This window comes from Poecilia latipinna, unplaced genomic scaffold, assembly GCF_001443285.1.
Source record: "Poecilia latipinna isolate Pla-1442-1.1 unplaced genomic scaffold, P_latipinna-1.0 Scaffold359, whole genome shotgun sequence".
NCBI lineage: Eukaryota > Metazoa > Chordata > Actinopteri > Cyprinodontiformes > Poeciliidae > Poecilia > Poecilia latipinna.
The window spans coordinates 14,529-36,358 of NW_015112975.1; the positions used below are offsets into that span (position 1 = coordinate 14,529).

At 38.3% G+C, this 21,830-nt stretch overlaps 2 protein-coding genes across 26 annotated transcripts in view; one reads left to right on the forward strand and one right to left on the reverse strand.

Moving 5' to 3' along the window:
- The window catches only part of usp1 (ubiquitin specific peptidase 1), an 11,730-nt gene extending 8,613 nt beyond the window's left edge, over positions 1-3,117 (forward strand). The window contains exons 5-9 of one of the 2 annotated variants that reach the window (XM_015036164.1): positions 145-320; positions 518-1,215; positions 1,404-1,562; positions 1,884-2,085; positions 2,158-3,117. In XM_015036164.1, the coding sequence (XP_014891650.1) occupies positions 145-320; positions 518-1,215; positions 1,404-1,562; positions 1,884-2,085; positions 2,158-2,914 (1,992 nt within the window). In that variant the 3' untranslated portion in view covers positions 2,915-3,117. Of the gene's footprint in view, positions 1-138; positions 321-517; positions 1,216-1,403; positions 1,563-1,883; positions 2,086-2,157 lie in introns of both variants that reach the window. The other variant, XM_015036163.1, reaches the window with a different exon arrangement.
- A 2,145-nt stretch (positions 3,118-5,262) lies between these two features.
- Positions 5,263-21,830, reverse strand: part of dock7 (dedicator of cytokinesis 7) — a 48,807-nt gene continuing 32,239 nt past the window's right edge. For 4 of the 24 annotated variants that reach the window (XM_015036171.1, XM_015036187.1, XM_015036182.1 and 1 more), the window contains 23 exons: positions 21,604-21,746; positions 21,344-21,513; positions 19,796-19,974; positions 19,489-19,671; positions 18,351-18,510; positions 17,994-18,090; positions 16,640-16,657; positions 14,936-15,032; positions 14,646-14,780; positions 14,389-14,541; positions 13,830-13,988; positions 13,572-13,672; positions 13,288-13,480; positions 13,064-13,207; positions 12,198-12,329; positions 11,431-11,445; positions 8,556-8,690; positions 8,353-8,442; positions 8,031-8,267; positions 7,478-7,621; positions 7,289-7,395; positions 7,049-7,216; positions 5,263-6,004 (listed from right to left, as the gene is read on the reverse strand). In XM_015036171.1, the coding sequence (XP_014891657.1) occupies positions 5,962-6,004; positions 7,049-7,216; positions 7,289-7,395; positions 7,478-7,621; positions 8,031-8,267; positions 8,353-8,442; positions 8,556-8,690; positions 11,431-11,445; positions 12,198-12,329; positions 13,064-13,207; positions 13,288-13,480; positions 13,572-13,672; positions 13,830-13,988; positions 14,389-14,541; positions 14,646-14,780; positions 14,936-15,032; positions 16,640-16,657; positions 17,994-18,090; positions 18,351-18,510; positions 19,489-19,671; positions 19,796-19,974; positions 21,344-21,513; positions 21,604-21,746 (3,003 nt within the window). In that variant the 3' untranslated portion in view covers positions 5,263-5,961. Of the gene's footprint in view, positions 6,005-6,928; positions 6,949-7,048; positions 7,217-7,288; positions 7,396-7,477; positions 7,622-8,030; positions 8,268-8,352; positions 8,443-8,555; positions 8,691-11,430; positions 11,446-12,197; positions 12,330-13,063; positions 13,208-13,287; positions 13,481-13,571; positions 13,673-13,829; positions 13,989-14,388; positions 14,542-14,645; positions 14,781-14,935; positions 15,033-16,639; positions 16,658-17,993; positions 18,091-18,350; positions 18,511-19,488; positions 19,672-19,795; positions 19,975-21,343; positions 21,514-21,603; positions 21,747-21,830 lie in introns of all 24 variants that reach the window. The other 20 variants (XM_015036185.1, XM_015036180.1, XM_015036189.1 and 17 more) reach the window with 14 other exon arrangements.

Sequence of the window (21,830 nt, forward strand, 5' to 3'; positions counted from 1 at the left end):
TTAAAGAATTACTTTTAGAATATTGCACTGTTTATCTGGATGTTGATATATAAACACACTTTAATTGTTTTTCTAAAGCTCTTGTGTGTTACAACTAGAACATTTATTCAACAAACCTCTTGGGTTTTATTTCTTCAGCCTCAGAGTCAGCAGTCAGAGTGTGTGTCTGAGACTGTGCCGGCTCACATCGAGCTCCTTGGGAGCTTCAGCAGCCTGATGACCTCAGTGGAGCAGCTGCAGTCCAGCTTCCTGCTCAACCCCGATGGCTTCAGCGAGGGAGAGCTGGCCACGCCCCCTCGCAAAATACTTCACACCATCAGGTCCTGTCAGCCTGCTGCGGCTATTCAGAGGCTAATCTGAGAAAAAGTAGAACAGGATAATTAAAGTATTTGCAACAAAATAAAAAAAAAAAGTTTAATCTGAAAGAGTAAATTGAAACCTGATTTGTTGTTTTGATATTTTAATGTGTTTAGAGTGAAAATGCTTTGAGTGTTTACTGTGTTTTTGTGCTTTGCAGGCAGCTGAACCCTATGTATGAAGGCTATCTCCAGCATGATGCTCAGGAGGTTCTGCAGTGCATCCTGGGATACATCCAGGAGGCCTGTGACACTATCAGAAAAGAGCAGGAGCTGGAGAGGAAGGAAGAGGAGGAGGACGACAGAGACGTTAAAACAGAGAATGGCGTTCCCTCGGATTCTAGTTTCTCTGGGGCGGAATCGAGAGCTTCCGTGGACGAGGACGGACAAGTCAGCGGAAAGAGGAAGAGCGACACAGAGGTGGGAAACGCCAAGAAGAAGCCCAAGTCTAAGAAGTCTGAGAGCGCTGAGGAAAATGTCTGTAGAAATAAACCCTTCACTCGCTCCAAGAGGAAGTCCTCCAGTGATATCACCGTGGACAGCGCTCAGAGTAAAGAGGGAGAGCAGGAGGAAGAGAAGAAGAATCTGAATCCCGATGAAGAGAAAGATGAAAAAGCATCCGGTAAAGAGACAAGCGGGAAAAGGAAGAAGAGAGGTACTCTCGGTTGGCTAAGATCCTCTGGGAAGCAGCCGAGTATTTTCTCAAAGTTCTGCAGCGTCGGGAAGATCAGCTCTACAAATCCAAAACCTTTGAACAAATCTGAGCCAGAGAATGGACCATCGGAGGAGCCAAAACAGAAAAGCACTCAACAGTCTGCAGCAAGGAAGTCAGCTAAAGGTCAAACAGAGAAACAACATGGTAAGAGATGAGAAATGAAGGTAGAGGGAGTAATGTGGGAAAATGTAGTAAGTTTGAGTAACGCCTGAAAGGCAACACATCATCAAAAACTGATAACTGTTGGGGTAAAAATAGATTCAACTTCTGTCTTGAATCCAGTATGTTTGTTAGAGATCTGATCATGATCCAGACTTCTCTGTTTGCCTCAGACGTTCTGGGCCTGATGGAGAAACTGTTCCAGGGCCGACTGGTGCTGAGAACTCGCTGTCTGGAGTGTGAGAGCTTCACTGAGCGGAGAGAGGACTTCCAGGACATCAGCGTGCCGGTGCTGGACGACCAGCCCACCAGTCCAGAGGACCTATCTGACGGTGAGGCGTTGAAAATATTGAATTGTGACAGAAAAGTAAAAACAGAAGAAACCTGTAACTTGCCAAATTTTCACAGCTCCACAGGCATGCTGTGTGCTTCATCAGCCATTTTCTCTTCACTGATTGTATTTGCTGTAAAGTCAAGTTTAGCTTTTTGCATTTCTCAAGATTGCTTTATCGGAATAACATTTTCCAGAAATAACTATCAACCTGAGAAATAGAATTTTGATTATGTAGGAGATGTTTTTAAACTACTACTTATGGTTACTTATTAATGAAATTAATATAATACAAAACAAGTAATGTTGTTTATCTTCTCAGTCTCTCCAGACCCAAAGCCTGAGATGAAGACCTTGACCTGGGCCATTTCTCAGTTTGCCTCTGTGGAACGCATCGTTGGCGAAGATAAATACTTCTGTGAAACCTGTCATCACTACACAGAGGCTGAAAGGAGTCTGCTGTTTGACAAAACTCCTGAAGTCATCACTATTCACCTGAAGCGCTTCTCTGCCAGCAGCTTGGAGTGAGTTCACAAACGATCCTTTGTAAAACCAAAACTTTTAAGGTTCCGTGTCTAACCTGGTTTTCCTGGCAGGGTGGATCCGTACGCAGGCCTCTCGAAAGTCAACACTCCCTTACAGACGCCCCTCACCCTGTCTCTGAACGAGTGGTGCACAAAGCCGTCGGCTGCTACAGGGCAGCAGTACGAACTGTTTGCTGTGGTCATGCACAGCGGTGTCACCATCAGCAGCGGCCACTACACCACCTACATCCGCATGTCCAATCTGAAGGATGCGAAGGTCTGGCTGCAGGACAAGAAAGAAAAAGTTTCTGAGGAGGATGTAAAAGAAAGCAAAGAGGAAGCACAGACAGACGAAAACACAACCTTCGAGGATGGCGAGGTGTCGGTCAGCCTGAGCACAAGGGGGCAGCGGCGAGCGGGTTTGGCTAGCACCAAATCAGGGAGCAAAAAGCTTTTGGAGGGAGGTGTTGGACTCCTGGGGGGACAGAGGAGTTTGCCCAATTGTGAGCTGGGAAGCAGCAGCAAAGCAGCTAACCGTGACGCAGCGGAGGGATCTAAACGGAGAAAGACGCTAAGCATCTCCAGCCAGAATGCAGGTGGACTCAAAAAGGAGCCAGAGGATACGGCAGTGGCTCCCCCTGGTGGGATGGAGGCAGCAGAGCAGCAAGCATTAACCAGCTTGCTGGAGTATGAGGGGAAATGGCTGCTGTTTGATGACTCTGAAGTGCGTTTGTTTGAGGAGGAGAACTTCCTGCGAGCCTGTTCTCCTGAAACGTGCTCCTCATCCACACCGTACCTGCTGTTCTACAAAAGGATCCCCGAGCCCTGACACTAAAATAAGCACAAGACATAAATGTGCACACACACACACACACATACACACGTAATTGTTGGTGCCAAAAACATTCATTGCCATTTCAACACATTATCTAAAGTTTGTTTCCACCTGCAGCAGTCTCCTCCTTTAGGACCAAGGCCAGTTGACTCTACTCTAAAGCAGGGGCTCACTATAAAGACTAGCTGAGTTTAAAACTGTTTCGTTTTTTTTTTGTTTTGTTTTTTTTTGTTTGTTTTTTTGGACTTGTCAGGGATGTTTAAGCCTTCTTTGTACAGACTTAGTTGTTTGTAGTGGTGTATTTTTGACACTGGCTTTCAAACTCGTCATGCCTTTTGTTGTTTCTGTCTGTAAGGGTTATTAGTGGCAAGAGTACTTTTCAGCACAGCTTTTATTTAAATCGAAGACTTTTTTCCTCTCCATGCGACAGAATTTGCAAAATACTTTTTTTAATGCATTGTTTTCTCAAGCTGTCCCCTAATTTTATTTTTTTTTTTTCAATCTTCCCTTTTTTTGGTGTTTTTTTTTTCTTACTGTGCTTGGGCCTTCAGTAAGTAAATTTTTTTGATATATCGAAGCATATTTACAATATATTTCTATTAGAAATACAAAAATAACCGTGTGCAGTCTGTTTAGAAAACCTGGTTTTTATATCACATTTTATATAGTCAAAGTTTCATTAATGTCCAGAATTTAAAAGTGAAACTCTTGATTGAAAATCCTTTATCCTTATTACAGAGTTTAGTAGTATATTTAGGGAAAGTAAATGGTTAAAGCTGCCCATTATCCAGCCTTTTTTTTTTTTTTCGTGCAATGTTATGTTTAATTGATCACACATTCACTTCCGTCTGAGAGAAAATTATTGAAATTATTTCTGGAGAGGCTATTTGATACTTTGAGAACTCCTGGAAAGTCCAAATGGGTCCTGCTGTATCACTCAACAGTAACCACGGACAAAAATCTTTTTTTTTTTTCCTGGATTTCTTCAAAAAAATCTAATCACAATTTTTTACAAACCCTAGATGGGAAAAGAAGATGCAAGAACTCACAGGGTGGACAGATTTTTCTGCAACGCTGGGGAAGAGAAATCAGTTGCTTATATGATAAAAAAATTTAAGCTTTGGGTCCACTCAACCTACCTCACTGCACCTTGGTCATGACATGGAAAAATTTGAGGCTACTCCCATTGCACAAGTTGCTTTCTTTTTTTATTGTTTTCCCCTTAACAGCTCTAGGTGTCCCACATGTTCAGTTATATTTTAACTACAATATTTTTACCAAATTCAAATGCGTTTCCATCTGCCCTGGGAAAAAGGATGAGAATTGTATCATAATTGTCAAACAGTCCAGCAACCTTTTGACATCCTTCAGTTCAGAGGTTCCCAAACTAACAGTTGTCTATGTTCAGCTACTTCAATTAATTTTGCCCCCAAAATAAGTCGATCACCCCCCACTCCCTCCACCACTCTCACACATCGTTCAACCAGGTAGCCTCTCCATTTTGGTAATCCACAGGGGGGGCCCAGGAGAAAAAGTTTGGGAACCACTGCTTTAGTTAATTGGCTACATTCATTTTTATCCATGTGAGACAAAACTTCATATTGTGAAGTATACTCTGTATTTTGCTTTAAGATTTTCTTCAGAAGATAAAAGCAACCTTGATGAGTGTGAAGCTGTAGCCCATACCAGCTGCAATGACCCTTTGGTTGAAAACAGACAAGCAATAAAGTTTTTACCTCCAGTTTTGCTTTGTCATTTTCTTTTGCATAAAGCAGCTTAACTGGAATTTAGCTTAAGTAATACATACCCAGCAATATACAGGTGCATGTCTGGGAAACATTTTTTACCAGTACATAAAAATTAATGGGTTTAATTTCTGGTTTGATTTAGTTTCTCAAATTTGAATATTATACGTCAATAAAAATAGATTTTTATAGCAAATGTCTACAAAACCATGGTGAAGATTGCTGACTTGACAATTGTCAAACATCCTGCATAATAAAAACTGTTGAACTGTTTGTTCAGAGTGCTGCAACCAAACACATTAACATAAAGTTAAGCTGAAAGAAAAACTGGTTGCTACTGAACCAAATGTCAAAAGTCTCTTTAAAATGAAAGTTTTAGTCGTCAGCCAGACCAAGTACTATTAGTTTTGTAAAGCTTTATCTGTTTCTATTTTTATTGCAAGCCATGATAAAAATGAACAGAAATAAGTGATTGACATGCATCACTGTCTAATGAGTATATATGTCTGTTTTTTAATTAAATTACATTTTCAATGCTATTCCAAATTATTTACATAGGTTTGTTTGTTAGAAGAAAAAAGAAAATCACACACCATCTGAACATTAAAATATTTATTTAGTAAAATATTTAAAGTAAAACAAAACTACATAAAATTATACAAGGATGTTTTAAGTACCTAATTTTAAAATGTTGCTTCAACATAAAATAATAAAGGATCATGATAAATACTGGTACAACTTTTTCTTTTTTTTTTCTTCCTCGCCTCCCTCCAATACATAAACTTTCAAGTCATAAATGCATTGCTACGCTATAATAAAAAAGTGCACAAATGAAATTGAATACATTATTTTTTTGACACATCGTACATAATTAAATAAACACCTTGACTTTTAAAGTGGTACCTTTTTCTGTGGACGCTTGTAAAAACGTTGGTTGTAAAAAGGGGAGCAGGGGGTTTGGCACTTAACCGGGGCTCAGAGCACTCTTCATATTCACTGGCTTACAGCTTGAAGGTTCTGTTGGTATCAAGTGTTTAAATAAGTGGGTTTCTTAAGGTAGCTGAGGGGAAAAAAAAAAACATCCCCATAGCAACAAACAGCAACTCCTGATCCTCAAGATCTCCTTGTTCACTTTTCAGACTGTGCGACCGTTTGTCTAGAAACAAATTAAGACACTGGAATGACGTACCGAGCTCCGTTGCTTGTAACAAACACTCCTATTTACACTTCAAAATAAATTAATATTGCAAATTTATGTAGTCTTTGTGTCGGTGACTGAGTGCAATCTCTCCATCTTCAAATATCAAGTTTGCGAAGACTCAGTCTGCTGAAGGAATCTCTGCAAAATGGAAAGAAAAAAAGAATTTAGAAAATTTCCTGCTTTTTCCTGGATTCCTTTTACGTACTGATGGACATGAGCTGGATGATTTACTTTAAAGCTTGATTTGAGAGGTTGGGCAGCATTTTGTGACTTGCAAAAGTATTTACAACCCTTGAACATTTTCACCTTTTAATTTAAAATCACACACTTAAATGTATTTTATTTGGATTTTATGTGATAGATCAGCACTAAATATACAACTGAAGTGCATGAAAAGAAACACATGGTTTTCTTGCTGCTTCTGAGAGCTCTTGCCACAGATTCTCAGTTGCATTAAAATTTAGGACTTTGACTAGGAACAGTGTTCTGTGAAAACTTATAACTAGTATTTTTTGATTTTCATAGAACAGCAGGATTTATAAACACACAGGTGGACTCTATACTAATTAGGCAGCTTGGAGAGAATTTTATTTAGCGTATCAGAGTGCAGGAGGGTGAACACAGATGTACACCACACTTTTCAGATTCAGTTGAAAACCATATATCATTTTCTTTCAATTTCACAGTTTTTCATTACTTTGTGTTGGCCTATAATATCAAATCTCAATCAAATACATTGAAGAATCAAACATGACAATGTGTAAAACAGTTCAAACGGTGCGAATACTTTGGCAAGGCACTTCATGTATCTGCTGTTGAAATATCAAAATCTTTTTATTCAAATGGCAGAAGCGTTAGCAATTGTGATTTTTTTTAAACCAAATGCATAATAAAATAATCATTCATATTTGGGTGTTTGTGTGCAGCATCACTACTTCCATGTTAACTTCTTTGTTTTTAAAGGTGGCTGCAGAGCTGCAAACTGTTTTCTTTTTACTTGAGAAAACTCTTTAAAATCTCTAAATGACGACACAAAAACACAAAGTGTGGTTTCAGAGCTACCTTATCAAGCTGTCCGTTTGCTGCGTGATTATTACAAAAACAAAACACTGTTTAAAAAAAAAAAAAAAACACCACCAAAACAAAGAAGTGAGCGCAGATGGGCAACATGTCTTCTCTCACCTGTGCGAGTTGACCTGCAGGACGGGTTTGTAAAGCTGCGGGATCTTCCTGTTGATGAGGGGCTGCAGCGCCTCCTTCAGTCTGTGGTAGTTCCGCTCCAGCTCCCTCTGGTACTCTTTCTGGTCCGGTCCGATCAGGCTCTTGTTCTTCCGGAGGGCGTCTTCGCACCTTTGGCAGGACAAAACTTTCCAATATAAAACTGAAATGTCCTAACAAACAGAGTTTGGAAGCATAAAGTACCTCTTTGTGAAGTCCTTAAAGCACAGACGGAGCTTGTTGTGATGTCGATACAGTTTTGGGTCACTTGGGATTTCTGACAGGAACACCTGAGCCACTTCCAACGGACCCTAAAAATGGGTTTTCTATATGAGCATCAACAGAAATAAAATAAAATAAAAAGAAGTGCAGTGTGTTTCGCTGATGTCTGACCTGATTTACCGTTGTGCCCACAGATCCCTGCAGGACCATCTGCAGCATTTTGGCGTCAGCAGGGTCCTGGTGGGTGGCAAAGGCCAACTCCTGAGTCTTCTTCTGCATATCCTCTATCGCCACCTCTATGGGTGTGGAAATAATCTGGAAGCAGAAAAATGTCCAGAGATTTTACTAACTGTAATAATACAATATGCTAAACAGCATTTTCTAATCTGTAACCTCCTATTTCTGTAAAGAATTTCCACAACAGAATGACAGTTGTTGTTTGTGATGGGTCACAGACTACAGTCATATCTAAAACAAAATTACAATACATGTTCCAATGAGCCTAGTTTGTCAGACTAAAAGTACCTTTTGGGAATAAACCTTAATCAGTTAAATTTATGCATTAAGTATTAAACATAATTTTCCTTTTACCATTTTTAACGTTTCACAATAACTCCTTCTAAAAATACTTGTTTACATATTTGTGAACCTTTCTTCAGTTCTCAGCAGACATCTGGCTTCTCCAAGTCTTTTCCAGTTAACCGCTTGTTCCTTCGTGGCCTACCTCTTCCTTGTGAATGATGTTGATCCTCGTCTTGATGTAAGGAAAGGCGTGTGACGTGGTAAGGATGGTCTTGCGTTTGAACTGCTCGTGCAGGTCCCCGTGGGCTCGGCCGTCCAAGGTGAAAGGAGTGCAGTACACAAAGCGCCTCAGGTTGTAGTTCTTGTCGAAGTAGGTTATGCGGTCTTTCATCTCGTAAGTGTCGAAGTACGGCTCCACATACGTGATCTGGATGAAGGCCTGCGCACAGTAAAATGTCATCAAATGACCAGGCGGGTTTGCTGCGGATGAATTTGACGTGGTGATGAGGCTTTGGAGCACCAACCTTATTGGGGTCAAGTTTGCACTTATCTACAGGGTTGGAGTCCTTAATGACTTCTACCTGCTCCTCCCCGAAGCGCTCCCCATAGAAGCTCTAAGAGAAAAGAGGGCGGGGCCTTTACACTTCTGCTAGGTGTAAACATTTTAGACCGGTTATTCTTTTTCAGTTCAAAAGTTCAGGAGTTGTTGAAGAGTGATACTGTTTACCTCGAGCCTGTGGGAGATTTCGGCCAGCTTCGTGATGGCCGGCTCTTTATACACAAACTCCTGCTCATCCAAGTCGCCAAACTTTGAACCATAAAATCCCACCCTGAAGTACGTACCAAACATCCTCTTCCCGTCCTGTGAGCAGATAAAAACACCTGTCAGAGGAATGTCTTCCAGTCTAAATAAATTAAAACTTTAGATAAAAATCACAGTTCTCCACAACGGCGGAACCAAGACCGACCGAGGCTTGTAAAAGTGTTCAAAGCCTTTCACTTTAGGTACAACGGAAACAGGAGGTCTTTTCCAGAAGGCAACCTCTGGGAAGAGTTAAGGTCAATGTGCAAAGATGTTCAATAATATTTAATTTCAAGAAGTACTCATCAAATGCAGATGCAGCAATGTATTAATATCTTTACAGTTTGTTAATGGGCAGTTTTATCAATGCATTCTGCCATAGCCGGCCCTTTCAAAACATTTTTGATCTCGATATGGTCCAAAATAAAAAAGTGAAATATTGAACTAAAAATGACCTACAGTTCAAGTAACATGACCTACACACCGCATGTTGTGGTATTTAGATTGCAGCATGTAATGGATTACCTAGAGATTTTGCAAGTTAACAAGAGATGCACCAAGAAATGGGCTTGGAAGCGATTACCTCCGTTTAGAACTGCTACTTGTCAGATGGAGATTGAAAAAAGAACGATAACAGCTCACAGAGCGGAGGTTTCTACTGAGTAAAGACAAGGTTACCTACAAGGTTACCTATTGTCAATTTCAGTGTAATTAATTCAGAGCAAAAACAGATGTAACAAGCTATTCAAAAGGAAAGTGTATTTTCTATAACAATGAGAAAATTAAGTGGTTCATTTAGCCTGAGACAAAGAAAGAGAGAGCAAGGCTTTCAGCAGATAATAGGAAGAACATAGTTGAGTCTTCCACTGTTTTATTCTTTTGATATGGAATATTCTTGATTTGAAAATGTTGATACCATTTTCAAAAGCTAACACTTTGGGAAACAATCTGCATTTTCTAGGGAAACCACAGACTGTCTATTGTCAAATTCAATACTGTAGAATTAGGACATTTTTTTTACTGGTTTTAAAGTCATTTCAGAGCAAACACTCGCGTGCGCACAAGTTGTTAGAATTGTTAAATTGCCAGGTTTTGGTGATGTAAGTACATTTTAAAAATGACTAAATATGAATACAGGAAGTCCTAGAGAATTAAGAACTGGCTAATGTAAGAATCAGAGGTAATAAAATAAAATAAAATAAAATAAGGAATTGGAAATCAGAAACCATGTATGAGAAACCCAAAAGCCTCCAGAAATGGTAACTTTCAACTGTTTTACATTTAACACAGTTCAGCTACAAACAAAGCAACAAAAAAAGAAGGGAAAACAGACAACAGACGTTTCTATCCACATAATGTAAACTGTTGAATTCAAGTCATGAATCGAAGCAGCAGGAGGGCTTGCCGAATCAAAGCCTTGCATGTTTTATTTGTAGATAAAATTGAAATAATTATACCCTGAGAAACAACAAAAAGAATCAAGAATCAAGAAGCTTCACAAGGAAAAGAAGACCAAAGGAGAACTGGCGTGTTGTTTTAACAGGTGTGTATGTCAAAGTCTAACATTTCCTTTATAGGATATTACAATGTGATGGCTTGGTAGATTTTCAAAGCATTTAACAATATTGCAACAAAATGCTGTCAATACCCTTAAACTAATGCACTTACCACAAGACACAATTAAGTAAAGTGGGAGGGGAGGGTCAGCAACCAGGCAAATCAAAAAAGGAGAAAACAGAACAAATTTTAATCAGGATGGGGTTTCCCCCCAGAACCAACAAAAACAACACAAACACAAGATCAAAAATATCTTCAGTGATTTGAAGAAAATGATTCCAAACCATGCAAGATGAAAGAAAAAGGGAAAAAAGTCAGAAATAAAGAACCTTAACCCTTAAACACCACCATGCACCCTTCGTGCAATTCCAAAACAAGAAAGAAAAAAAACAAAAAAACAACCAGAATCTGAGCCAACTCATGCAACAAACCATGAAAACTCACCCAGAGGTTAATAAAGTTAACACAATGAAGGGTGGATGGAAAATAATAGTAATTAAAAGTCAGGGGTCGATTTAGTTTGTATAATTAAAAGAAAAAGTCCATCATAATAGTAACTTTAAATCAATAGGAAAAATCAAGTAACTCAAAAAATACAGTTAGTTGAACCCTCTCTGGAGAAAAAAAAAATGGCAGCTTAAATAATCTGACTACAGCTTCCACCCAAAGTTTGCAACACCTTCATTTGAAAAGGCTTATAAAATTGAGTGAGGCAAGAAAGATCCGAGACCCTTCGTGTTTAAACAGTGTACTGAAATCGAGCCCTGTGAATGAAGATGAGGGTGAGATGAAGTGTGGCAGCAGGCGGTGTCAGTCGATGAGGGAGCGCTGACTGACACCAGCAGACAGACAGAAGACGAGGGCGGATTAGGAGCGGATTGTGCTGGTGACGCATTCATGTCGACTTTTTAGTCATTAGTGTCATCTCGTGGCTGTCATGCACAGCCCTTCAGCACTGTCACATTTGGAGAGAAAAAAAAAAAAAAAAAAAATTCCTCCGGCACAAAATGAGGGAAAAGACATGAAGACAGGTGAGGACTCTGGTGAATAAATACAGCAACATCCCCAGCAGGGCAGACGGTTGGGAATGTCTGCAGCTGTTAATGGGCTGAATGAATGAAAGTAAAGCAAAGAGCAACAGAGCGCTCGCAGCTGGCAAATAAAAAGATGGAGAGTAAATGAAAATATTTAAAATAAAGATAAACATGAGCAGGGCCAAGCAGGAACTATTTAACCACCTTACCTCCCAGCCAGTACTCTGTGTAACAAAGAGAATATAGGACATGTGAGGACAAGACATTCACAACCCCCACACACAGCGTGGTCCACACATGCACAGGATGATACAACCAAGAGAATTTCTCCTTCATAACTATTCCAGATTGGAGAAAATTCCATCTTATCTAGAACCAAATTAAGCAAATATAATTCAAGAAGAATCATTTTTGGGTCACCACTAAAACTACACACCAAGTGACTAAACCAATGCTGACATTGGAATCTGGCATCTCATGCATCCTTTATTTATTGAAAAACAAATTAAATAAAGCATGCCAGGAGCCCGACATATCAAATAATAATAATTAAAAAAACATACAGAAGATAAAATTATAAACAATAACATCGTGCAACATTGTGTCTGTGTGAAAGCCTGTTTCACTGCTGGGCTCCAACATGGTACTGGATGAATAAAACAACCTCCGTTCAGTGAAATACTGGTTTTGAGCTTCTACAGTTTTATTAATGTGACAGTTGATGTGAGTGATGAACATTCATAAGAAGGTGAAGACTGAGTTTGGACTTTTTCATTCTGTGTGCAGACTTTAACAAAAATGCAACCTGGAGATGATTAAAAATGAGTTCTCACAAAATCTACATGTGCAGCAAAGTAACTGTTGATTATCAAATCCAAATGGCCTAATTTCCTTAATTAATAGCTAAATTAATATTTAACTTGACAACTTTAAACTGTAAGCAATGCAAAACCTTCTTCCTTTGTTGTATATTTACCTGATGGACAATTTTGCTAAAGGCTTCCTGCAGTTTACCATGGATGGTGGCTAGCTTCTTTGCGTCTCTGTTGGCTTCATGGATTGGGATTAGCACCTTGTATACTTCATTCACTGCCTCATACATCCCGGCCTGGAGAGAAAGGAAACTTCAATAAAGTAGAATTATTCACTGAAACAACCAAAACTTCAGCATTAGTCCTTAGATTAGGAGAAATTAGCATGACTGGATTCCTGATAAGCTTGTTTCTATTGTCTTCACCTTACAGACTGCTACTGTTTTTGCTGTTTTATCACACTTAAATTCTTAGAGTCTCAAAATCTTAGAAAAAGCATTAGAACTCTTTCCAGACTGTTAGATGTCAATGACTTTGTTTTTAATTTCCTGATTCTACAGAACCTGCAGTATCAAGGCCAGTGTGTAGCCAGTGAAACTGAATCATAAATGTGGTAAATTCACATCTCAATTATTATTTCACAATAATTGTACAATAACCAAATTAGTTGGGTTTGGAATGGTTGTTTTGTTACTGTGATTGTCGAATTAGATTATCATTTGACTGTATTTCATCATAATTCTATTGAACTCAACTGTATATAACTGTATGCGAGTCCTACAATGTAGGTGTACTGTATGAAATTAGACTGATTTTAATTTAATCTAAACTAAATTAGCTTCTACAAAACTGAAAATGAATTGGAATTGTTTTTGCTGAAAAGTAACTCGAACATACCTCAACGCAGTTTTGGGATTGTTATAAATATTAACCAATGCTGTCAATTTCCTGTTCAATGTCATAACTGAGTAACAACTTGATGAAAAACTGGACTTGACATTTGTTTTGGACTAAAAGGAAGTCATCTCACCATGGAGAAGGAGGCCGCGGCCTGCTCCAGGAGGCCCACAAGACCGATTTCAGTAAAATATTTCCCAGAGCAGATACCCTCTTCATCTGGTGACACGACATCGTCAGAGACAGCCGACTCCTCCAGCACATTTGAAGAGATGTTCTGAAAATCATACAATTGGGCATAAAAACCAAAATATAGGGTAGCAAACTTAATCTCATTTCCACCAGACCCGTCCTTACCTGAAAGGTGACACAGCCTACAGGAAGGTACTTGCGGTCCTCCAGCATGCTCAGGTATTCTGCTACGAGGGCAGCGCTGTGCACCAAACACTGCGCCGCCTCGGCATGATTGCTCCTTTCCGAGTGTTTTCCTGCCATGTTCTGCAGCCACGTCAGGCGCAGGTCTGGGGATGTCTGGTATCCCTTAGCAATCCTAGAGGTTAGAACAAAAAAAAAGTTAGGACAGAGAGAGAAAAACCAAAGAGGGATAAACTTAGATTCTTGGTTACTCCTGTGTTCATTACCTGTACATGAGATCTACCAACATCTCAGGATCTTCTTGATGTTCCTTCATCTTCACTGTGTCAGATAGGATCATGTGCAGATTAAACACGAGGTCTTGGACCTGGGAGGACAAAATAAGACAAAATACAGGGAAGAATTTAGGCTACATTTAATTTACTCTAGTAAAATGAAAAGAAAGTTTGGTGTTAAAATGAAAAAGATTAAGTCAAAATTATCAAATTTAATAAATATCTGATAAAGATTTGTTAAATGAGTACCTGATCTGGAAAGGTGGTCTCTCTGAGTTCCAGGTCTTCCTCTGCGTAGGTGAGGATTGTTTTCAACGAGCGACGGAGAAACTCTTCATTAAAATTCTGGGACGTTCCGACCAGCGAGGACAGAGACATGGTCACCTGCATTTTCACTCTGGCAAAGTTCTAGAAATTAAAGACAAATAAAAAAGGCGAGAAACAAGAATTGGTAACAACTTTAAAACATGGATTGAAAATAACTTGCATACCATGCAGAGAAATTTGACTTTTAATTCACATGAATCATTTTTAAAGCCATCTAGGGTTTAATTTATTTTGAGTTCTTGAAATGATGCTTTTAATTAAATCACAACAGTCATTCACCCACGTCTGAGTGAAATGTGGGGCATTTTAAGCTCTGCAGCAAATTGGTTGATGTTAATGAAAATAGATTGCTTTTGCATACTAATTGTACGGTTATATAACCTGCATCGCAACAGATTTAAACTTCAAACATTAGAGAACAAATGCTGAGATCCAGCTAAGTGTTAGTGTTGGCAGCCTTACAGTTTGCAGTTTTACTTACGTTACCAATCTCAAAGTTTTGCCTCATGAGGAGGTAGAGGGAAGCGCTGGCGTGGGACCTGATGGTGCTGATGCTACTGCTGCAGCTTCTCAAGAGTCGCAAACACAGATCCGCACACTGCTCTGTTTCCTCCTCAAACAGCAGCTCTGGAAACTAAACAAGTAGAGTTCAGCAAAAAAGATTTATGAAGGACAAAGACTGAATAAAAAAACAAACAAGTCAGCATTTAAGTATTCTTAAAAGTCTAAAAATCCAACCTTGGAAACCAGAGCTCTCTGTGTGGCAAAACAGTGCTGAAGGTACAGGGCGCTCTGGTTGCAGGCCATGCTGTGAAGCAGCACCTTTAACACCCCACCCAGAATGCTCTCCTTAGACTCAGTCACTGATGCCGTCTACAAGATAAACAAAGACAAAATTATTTGAGAAATGAAACAAATACAGTATAAAAATATGAAAGTGTTTTCTCAGTCTTTCAATTTGTGTAAAGTCCTGCACAAAAACACAAGTAGTACTTGGGGCATCTGTTGCTGTGCGTTTGCCTGCTTACCTGTACAACAATCTCCAAAGTATCAAGAATAATTAAGTTGGCCTCTGTTGCTAGGTTACCATCTATAAGTGCTTCATGTTCCAACTCCGCTCGCGTCCTGCGATCACAAAAACCCCAGAAAGGAATAAATTGTAATGGTAATATTGTGGCTTTAATTTATAAAGTCAACACTGTCAACACATTTCACAATTAAAAACTGTTTAAGGGTTCCAACAACTTTTTAATGGTCAAGTTCTATTATTTTTGAGACACATAGAATTGTACATAATGAAAACCTGTACACTTACTATACATATTGTTATCAAAGTCCAGTTTTAAATAAAAAGAACAAACAAAACTATATGTATGAAAGTGGAGTTAATTGTATTTGCAATTATTCAATTTTTTCCACACAATTTTTTTATGAGAATACTAAAAAACACTTTCTGAACACCCAAGGAAGGTTTTTAAGTATTATTGTAAATGTCAGTCAGTAATAAATACAACATAGAAAATTGAGGGTTGCACTGAAAGTTATGTAATGGTACCATTTGAGGCATTTCTGCAATTAATTTAAACTATTCCAATGGTTATTGGAATTATTATTACTTATTACTGAATTTATTCTAATAAGCAGGTTTACTTTTACAGAAACCAATGTGTGTATGAATGCCTCTTTCCTTGCTTTAAACTAAATATAAACTTAAGGCTTATGTCCTAACCGTATGGAAACATATCTGATGTTTGGTTCTGTAGCCTTTGCCTACAGCTACACTGCACTACCTGCTGCAGGCAGGTAAGTATAACCAAACAGCATAGATCAGGATCTTATTAAGACTAACACCAACATCTTAGTGCATAGAACGTGGGTGCAATCAAAAACTTTTCAGGTAATGTTTCAGATTAATTTGACTTTCTAAACACTAATGAAGAGAAACTTGTGAATTAGAACAGCTTGCACTCCTATACGCAATGCAAACAAGGGAGAATTAAACTACTGAAAATATGTTGGACAGAAATGCTGAGCAGTGACAAAATATGCTATCTGAACCATAAATTTACAACCTATAAATGTGGAGAAAGTACAAGGAGTAGTTCATGTTGGGACTAAATTTATGTATGATCCAAACTTGTCTAAACAGGAAATATTCAAATGCTAAATTATCTACATTGCCGCATATCAAAATAAAACATGTTGGCCTTTTAGTCATGTCACTCTTTTATTGCATCAAAAATTACATGAGTTCATAACAAATTAGCAGCAGTACCAGAGACACATAATACTGGACTTGTAGCATACTGGTTAAAAAGCCAAACACACCCACAGCAACCACTATCAACCCAAAAGCATACGATGTTACCGGGACAAAGGGAGTGGAGGGGCAAGGGGTTCAGGGGGTCAGAACCAGGATCAGCGGGGTCTTTGTTTATGCCATCATGCCCATGTGAGACTTAAAATGTTAAAATGGAGAGCAAATGAGTAATGAAAACCTCAATGACTTCCCTGCATAAACAGCTACTGCTTGTCATAAGAAACACAAATAAATCAGAAAATTATTTACCAACTGGTCCAAAGTCCAGTACATCATGTTGTAACTGAAACAAACATTTCGTTTTCCACTTTAACTGGCTCACTTCCCACATGTATGACAAAACACCTTAAATGAGGCTCTAAAGCAGAGGGCAACTCAAAGCAGCACACGACAGATGTAGGCCATACAATACCTGACTGATCTGTGACTCCTACATAAACACACAGCGACATGAGAGAACACATGGAAATTAACACAAAAACAAAGCTGGAGGTAGACTTTAAAAAAGATGTGAAATGAAATGAAGACCAATAAAGGGAGATTTTTTGCTTGCTGGATTAAAAAAAAGTAAGTTTCTATATTAGATATATTTTCATATAATTTTTTTTAAATCTGTGAACAAATAATCAGAAAAACACCAATGGCTGCAAAACATGTAATCAGAGTTGTCTTGATAAAAACTTGTCAGAATATAAAATGTAATATTTAATATGCAATGCTTCAATCAGTCAAAATGATGGAGGTCTGTAACTGAAACATTGCATATTGAATTTCTCCAATTTTAATAATGTGCAGAAATTTATATTTCCTGATAAAATTTTGAGGTACCCCAGATAAAGCACAAGCTCACACTGAAAAATTGCTGCGGTTGATTTAGATTAAAAAAATAAAAAATAAAAATAAAAATGCCTCCTGTATTATTATACTTCTTACTATTCATAATAGACATGCCTGATTTAAGAAATAATGTAATTATTGCTTTGACCCTAGATATGGATAGGGTTGTAGCATCCCATTGACCACTGTGTCATTTCATACTTATGCCACAGGGAACCAGATTAGTAAAGACATTTTTCTATGTCAATTAATAGTGAAGTACACATCTGCAAAAAATTCTGAAGTCATATGAGGTTGGATTTTTTAAAAATACAATAATGTAAGGTTTTGCTATTGCAACAAAAGATCTATTTATTTTTCAGAATTTTTTGTCCAGCTTCAACAAAGAGTCCATAAAAATGTGGACTGAAGGGCACATTCAAGGTTCCAATGTGGGGCATAACACATTTTTCAAGATTTCAAAAATAAATAAAAACAAATAATATCATAAAACTAGCAATTTCATAAAAATAAACATGAAAGATAAAAAAAAAGCTGTTTGTTTCAAGTTTTGGGGCTTAGTTGAGAAGGATGGGAAATAACTGAAAATAAATCAAATTAGGACTGGAAACTAAATTTACCTGAAAAAATCCCGGCTCCATCACATTCACTCACTCAGCTCCTTGAATTCACTGTACATATTTGTAGTTGATGCTTTTTAAATTTACTTTGTGAGAAATGTGATTTGTGTCTGTTCTTTCAGATAACTATATAAATGATCAGAACCTTGCTAAGTAATGTTTGCCAAGTTCAAACATTACTTAAATTTAACCAAAATTGTACAAAACCATACAACAAATATATCATTATCCATTTACATAAAATGTAATGACTAGGCTTTCTGGCAAATAAAACTAGAGTGGTAAGGAAAAACTTTTAAGAGAACATACTTGTCCATCCTTTCACTGTTTTGTCTCCAGTGGGTCATGTCCTTCCTCCACCGGAGGTTTTCTTGACTGCCAAAAGCACTGCCAGATGGACTCCGCTCTAAATGATGGAGAAACATTATTTACTTTATTCAGTAGTGGTAAAAAGGTTGTGTTTACCCTGGGAAACATAACTTCTTTTGGCAGTAGCTTTATTTGATAATTGATAATAAGGTACACGTGTCTGTGGCTGTACACTGTAAGCTGTCTGTTAATTTCCATTTGAGCCAAGCAAACGGTTGCATTTTCTGAAGCTTAGCTGTTTTTTTTTTTTTTTGCAGGTCTTCCTACATGTGCATGTGGCGAAGTGTGTAGCCTCACCTAGCTGTCCCCTGCTGCGGCGCACCATTTCCTGCCTGGCGCCGATGCTGCCCAGTATGGCCTCCTCCAGCTTGGCCTTCATGTCTTTAGACTTCTTAAACGTTAAGCTGTTCATGCGCTCGAATGCCTTCTTTCCCTGCATGGTGAACACAACATGGGCCTTGTTTCCATGGAGAGCACAGTGAGTGAGAGGACAGAGAGCACACAGTGCGGGAAGTTACTTGCAGAACAGAACCAGCAAGCAAAGCAAGTTAGTAGCTAAAGCACACAGAAAGAAGAGCAAGCAGCAAAGATCCAGCACAGCAGGAAGTTTATCTAAAGTAAAACCAGAAACCAAACAGAAAACTGGAGCACAAAAAGCAGCAGATGATCATTTTAATCACCACAGTGGACAAAGCATGATGATGCTTTTGTTTATCATGTTTTGAAAAATGTACGACCATCTTTCACAAGAATACTGGAAAAGCAGCTATTGTCTACTGTTGCTTATGGTGTGGGATCTGTGTTGCACAAACTCGTATAAGTATTAGTGTGTCACATTTGTCGTGTCACTGATATGATGCTTTGTTTGGCGTGTGGGTTTAACCCAGACAGTGGCGTACCGCTCAGTGGGAACAAGGCATTGAAATACAAAAGAATTGATTGGTTGTACAGTGATGAAATCTGGTTTTCATTCAGTATTTCCGAAGGATAATCAAAAAATTAACCTCATTCCATGGACATCTCAGCCCTCACATATAAATCCTACAGAAAACTTGAGGGGTGGGCTGGATAGACACATGTACAAGAGAGGAACCAGGACTGTGAAATATCTAGAGAAATTGTGCAAACAGCAATGGTCAAAGATCTCTCTCTGTATGCTTTAAACTTGTGAAACTTTAGATAACATGGTGTCCTGTTGGAAAAAGCGTGGTGTATAAAAATCTTGCAGCCGCAGTACCAGCAAAAGTAACACTGGTCGTTTTTGATATTTGTTTCCCAACATGTTTTTTCCTGACCAAATATAAGTACATAAATTACACTTTTCTAGATATTTCATGGCAAGTATATCCTACAGCAACACAAGAATCATTTGTTTCAAGGCTTTTCTTAACCATCTTTAGAAAAGTAAATCTATCCATCTCATCAGGGATGCTACCTTGTACTCAAAGCAAGACACGCAGAGGTAGAGGAGATCCAGCAGGCGGTTGAGCTGAGACACAGACAGGTCTGTAAACCATTTCTGCAGCACCAGCTCGTCGGCGTTCTTCAAAACCCAGAGCAGACAGATCAGCAGACTGCGACTCGACTCGGCCGAGAAGCTCCCATGCTGGCGACCCGTCTGGAGAGATTTCCCAGATCAAATCACAGGGAGGAAAAACGACAACAGATGGGCACAAAATGTGGTCAGACACTTTAATTAACTTATACTGACTCGTTATGTCGCATAGCGAGGAGTAAACTACCTGCGAGTTCAGCAAAAAGCTACTTGGTCGGGACATTGGAGATGCGGTGGAGGTGCCAGCTATTGCCATGGCAACAGTCTGACTGATCATACTGTTGCCCTCTCCTTCTGCTTCTTCTCCCCCACTACCCACAGCCGTACCTTGGGGACAGCCGGGCCGACCCCACTGATTGTGCGACTCTGTTATAAAAAGAAAATTATTACAAATGACAAATGATAAAAAAGTATAATATATAGCAATACAGAAAAATCCATTATAATTCTAAAAACATAATTTAAAAGCAAACGCACAATTTGCGTTAAACCTTGGTGGACGCAAAAGTACACAGTTTAAAAATAGCAAAAAAACATGAGATAAGGAAGGTTAGAGATTAGCAGGGAACATGATGTCAGGGGGTGCCATGCTTTGAAGCTCAACTGATAAACTTAGAGGGTGCAAGGTGGTGTTGCTATTTAAAGTCCAAATTCAATAGTTAAAATCCTATAGGTATTTGGCGTTTTGTCACATTCTGGTCCAAATAACTTAATTTGACTGCAGGAAAAGGAGACTAATACAAATATCCAAATTTCCCAAACAGATTGTTCCTTTCTAACTTTCTGGAAAGAGAAATCTGATAAAAATAAAAATAAAAAAAAGTAAGAGCTAAGTGCCCAGTGGTAACAGATTTGTTACATTTGACAAGAATAAATATGAAAATATTTTAGATTGATTAATATTCAGAAAGCCTGAAATGATCAAGCAGGATTAGTCCTGATTAGTCAAGTACTGACATAATTGTCAATTAATTTAGTAGCTGATTAATCATTAATTGGAGTAGACTCATAAAAAGGCCATATACTGAATGAAAATAGGATATTCAGAGAAGTAATTAAGCCAAAATTATATGAAAAATTTGTACAATTTGAATTTAAGATTAAAAACATGTTTGTAAATATATTTTATTCAAAACTCAAGTGACCTAGTTTTAGCCAAAATGCTGTGATATTACAATTCTGGCAGTATGATAGCATTTTTCATATTTATGAAGGGAATTGAATTATTTGTTTATTGCCATATTTTTATGTATTTCCTTCTATTGGTTAAAACAAAAGATCAGCAGTATTTTTTTTATTGTATTAAATGATTGTCAGAATAATCAATAGATTATTTGATTACTAAAAATCAATTACTAAAATAATCGCTAGCTGCAGTTCTGACAGAGATCAGAACTGCAAAATTTCTTAAAATACTGCAAATAGATTTTTTTCCCTGCTCCTGAAATGCATCAAAAATAAAAACTTCCACTAATCTGCTAAATGACCAACTAGGATTTGTGTGAGATAAATATCAAAGGACCTCCAGTACAAAAAGGTCAAAATCTGAATGAGCAGGTCAGACATCAAAGAAAACTGAAAAAAATCTGAAAGATTTGTTTCTAATTATAACACTGTTTTTTTCTGTTTCATCCCTGCAGTCTCAATCCTTGCAGAACTACTGTGAATTTGGAGAATGTTTCATGCCGTCATGGATTCACATAATTACTCTTAAATGAAAACTCCTGAACTCTACCTGTAAAATCATGGAGCTGCGGCAGCGTTTCCATAACAATTCCGATAAGAGGCAGGTAGAGCATAGCGACCCGAGCCTTGACCTCTGTGTCAGCATAACGAGGGTCAGAGTCATGGCTTGACAGGAGGTTGTGAACAACGCTCACCACTTTCTTATGCAGGCCAAACATTCTGCAGTCAAACATTTAAACAAAGAGGACATGAATGTAGAGCATAAACAGAATCTATCCATTTTTATATCACCTTTACAAACATACTAACCCCTCATTGTCTGGGTCCAGTATAACAGAAAGCTCAGAGAGCACGAGCCCAGCCAGGTAATGTTGCTCTCTGAATGGGATAGAAAGCTCAAACATATTGGCTATCTTTTGGTCTTGGACGTGAGTGGAAAATCCAGAGCTCTGCTTAAGAAAAAGGCAACAATTATTATATGATCTGAGGCCAGTCAGACAGCAACTACCATAGTCTAAGTTTATGAAATTCAGAGT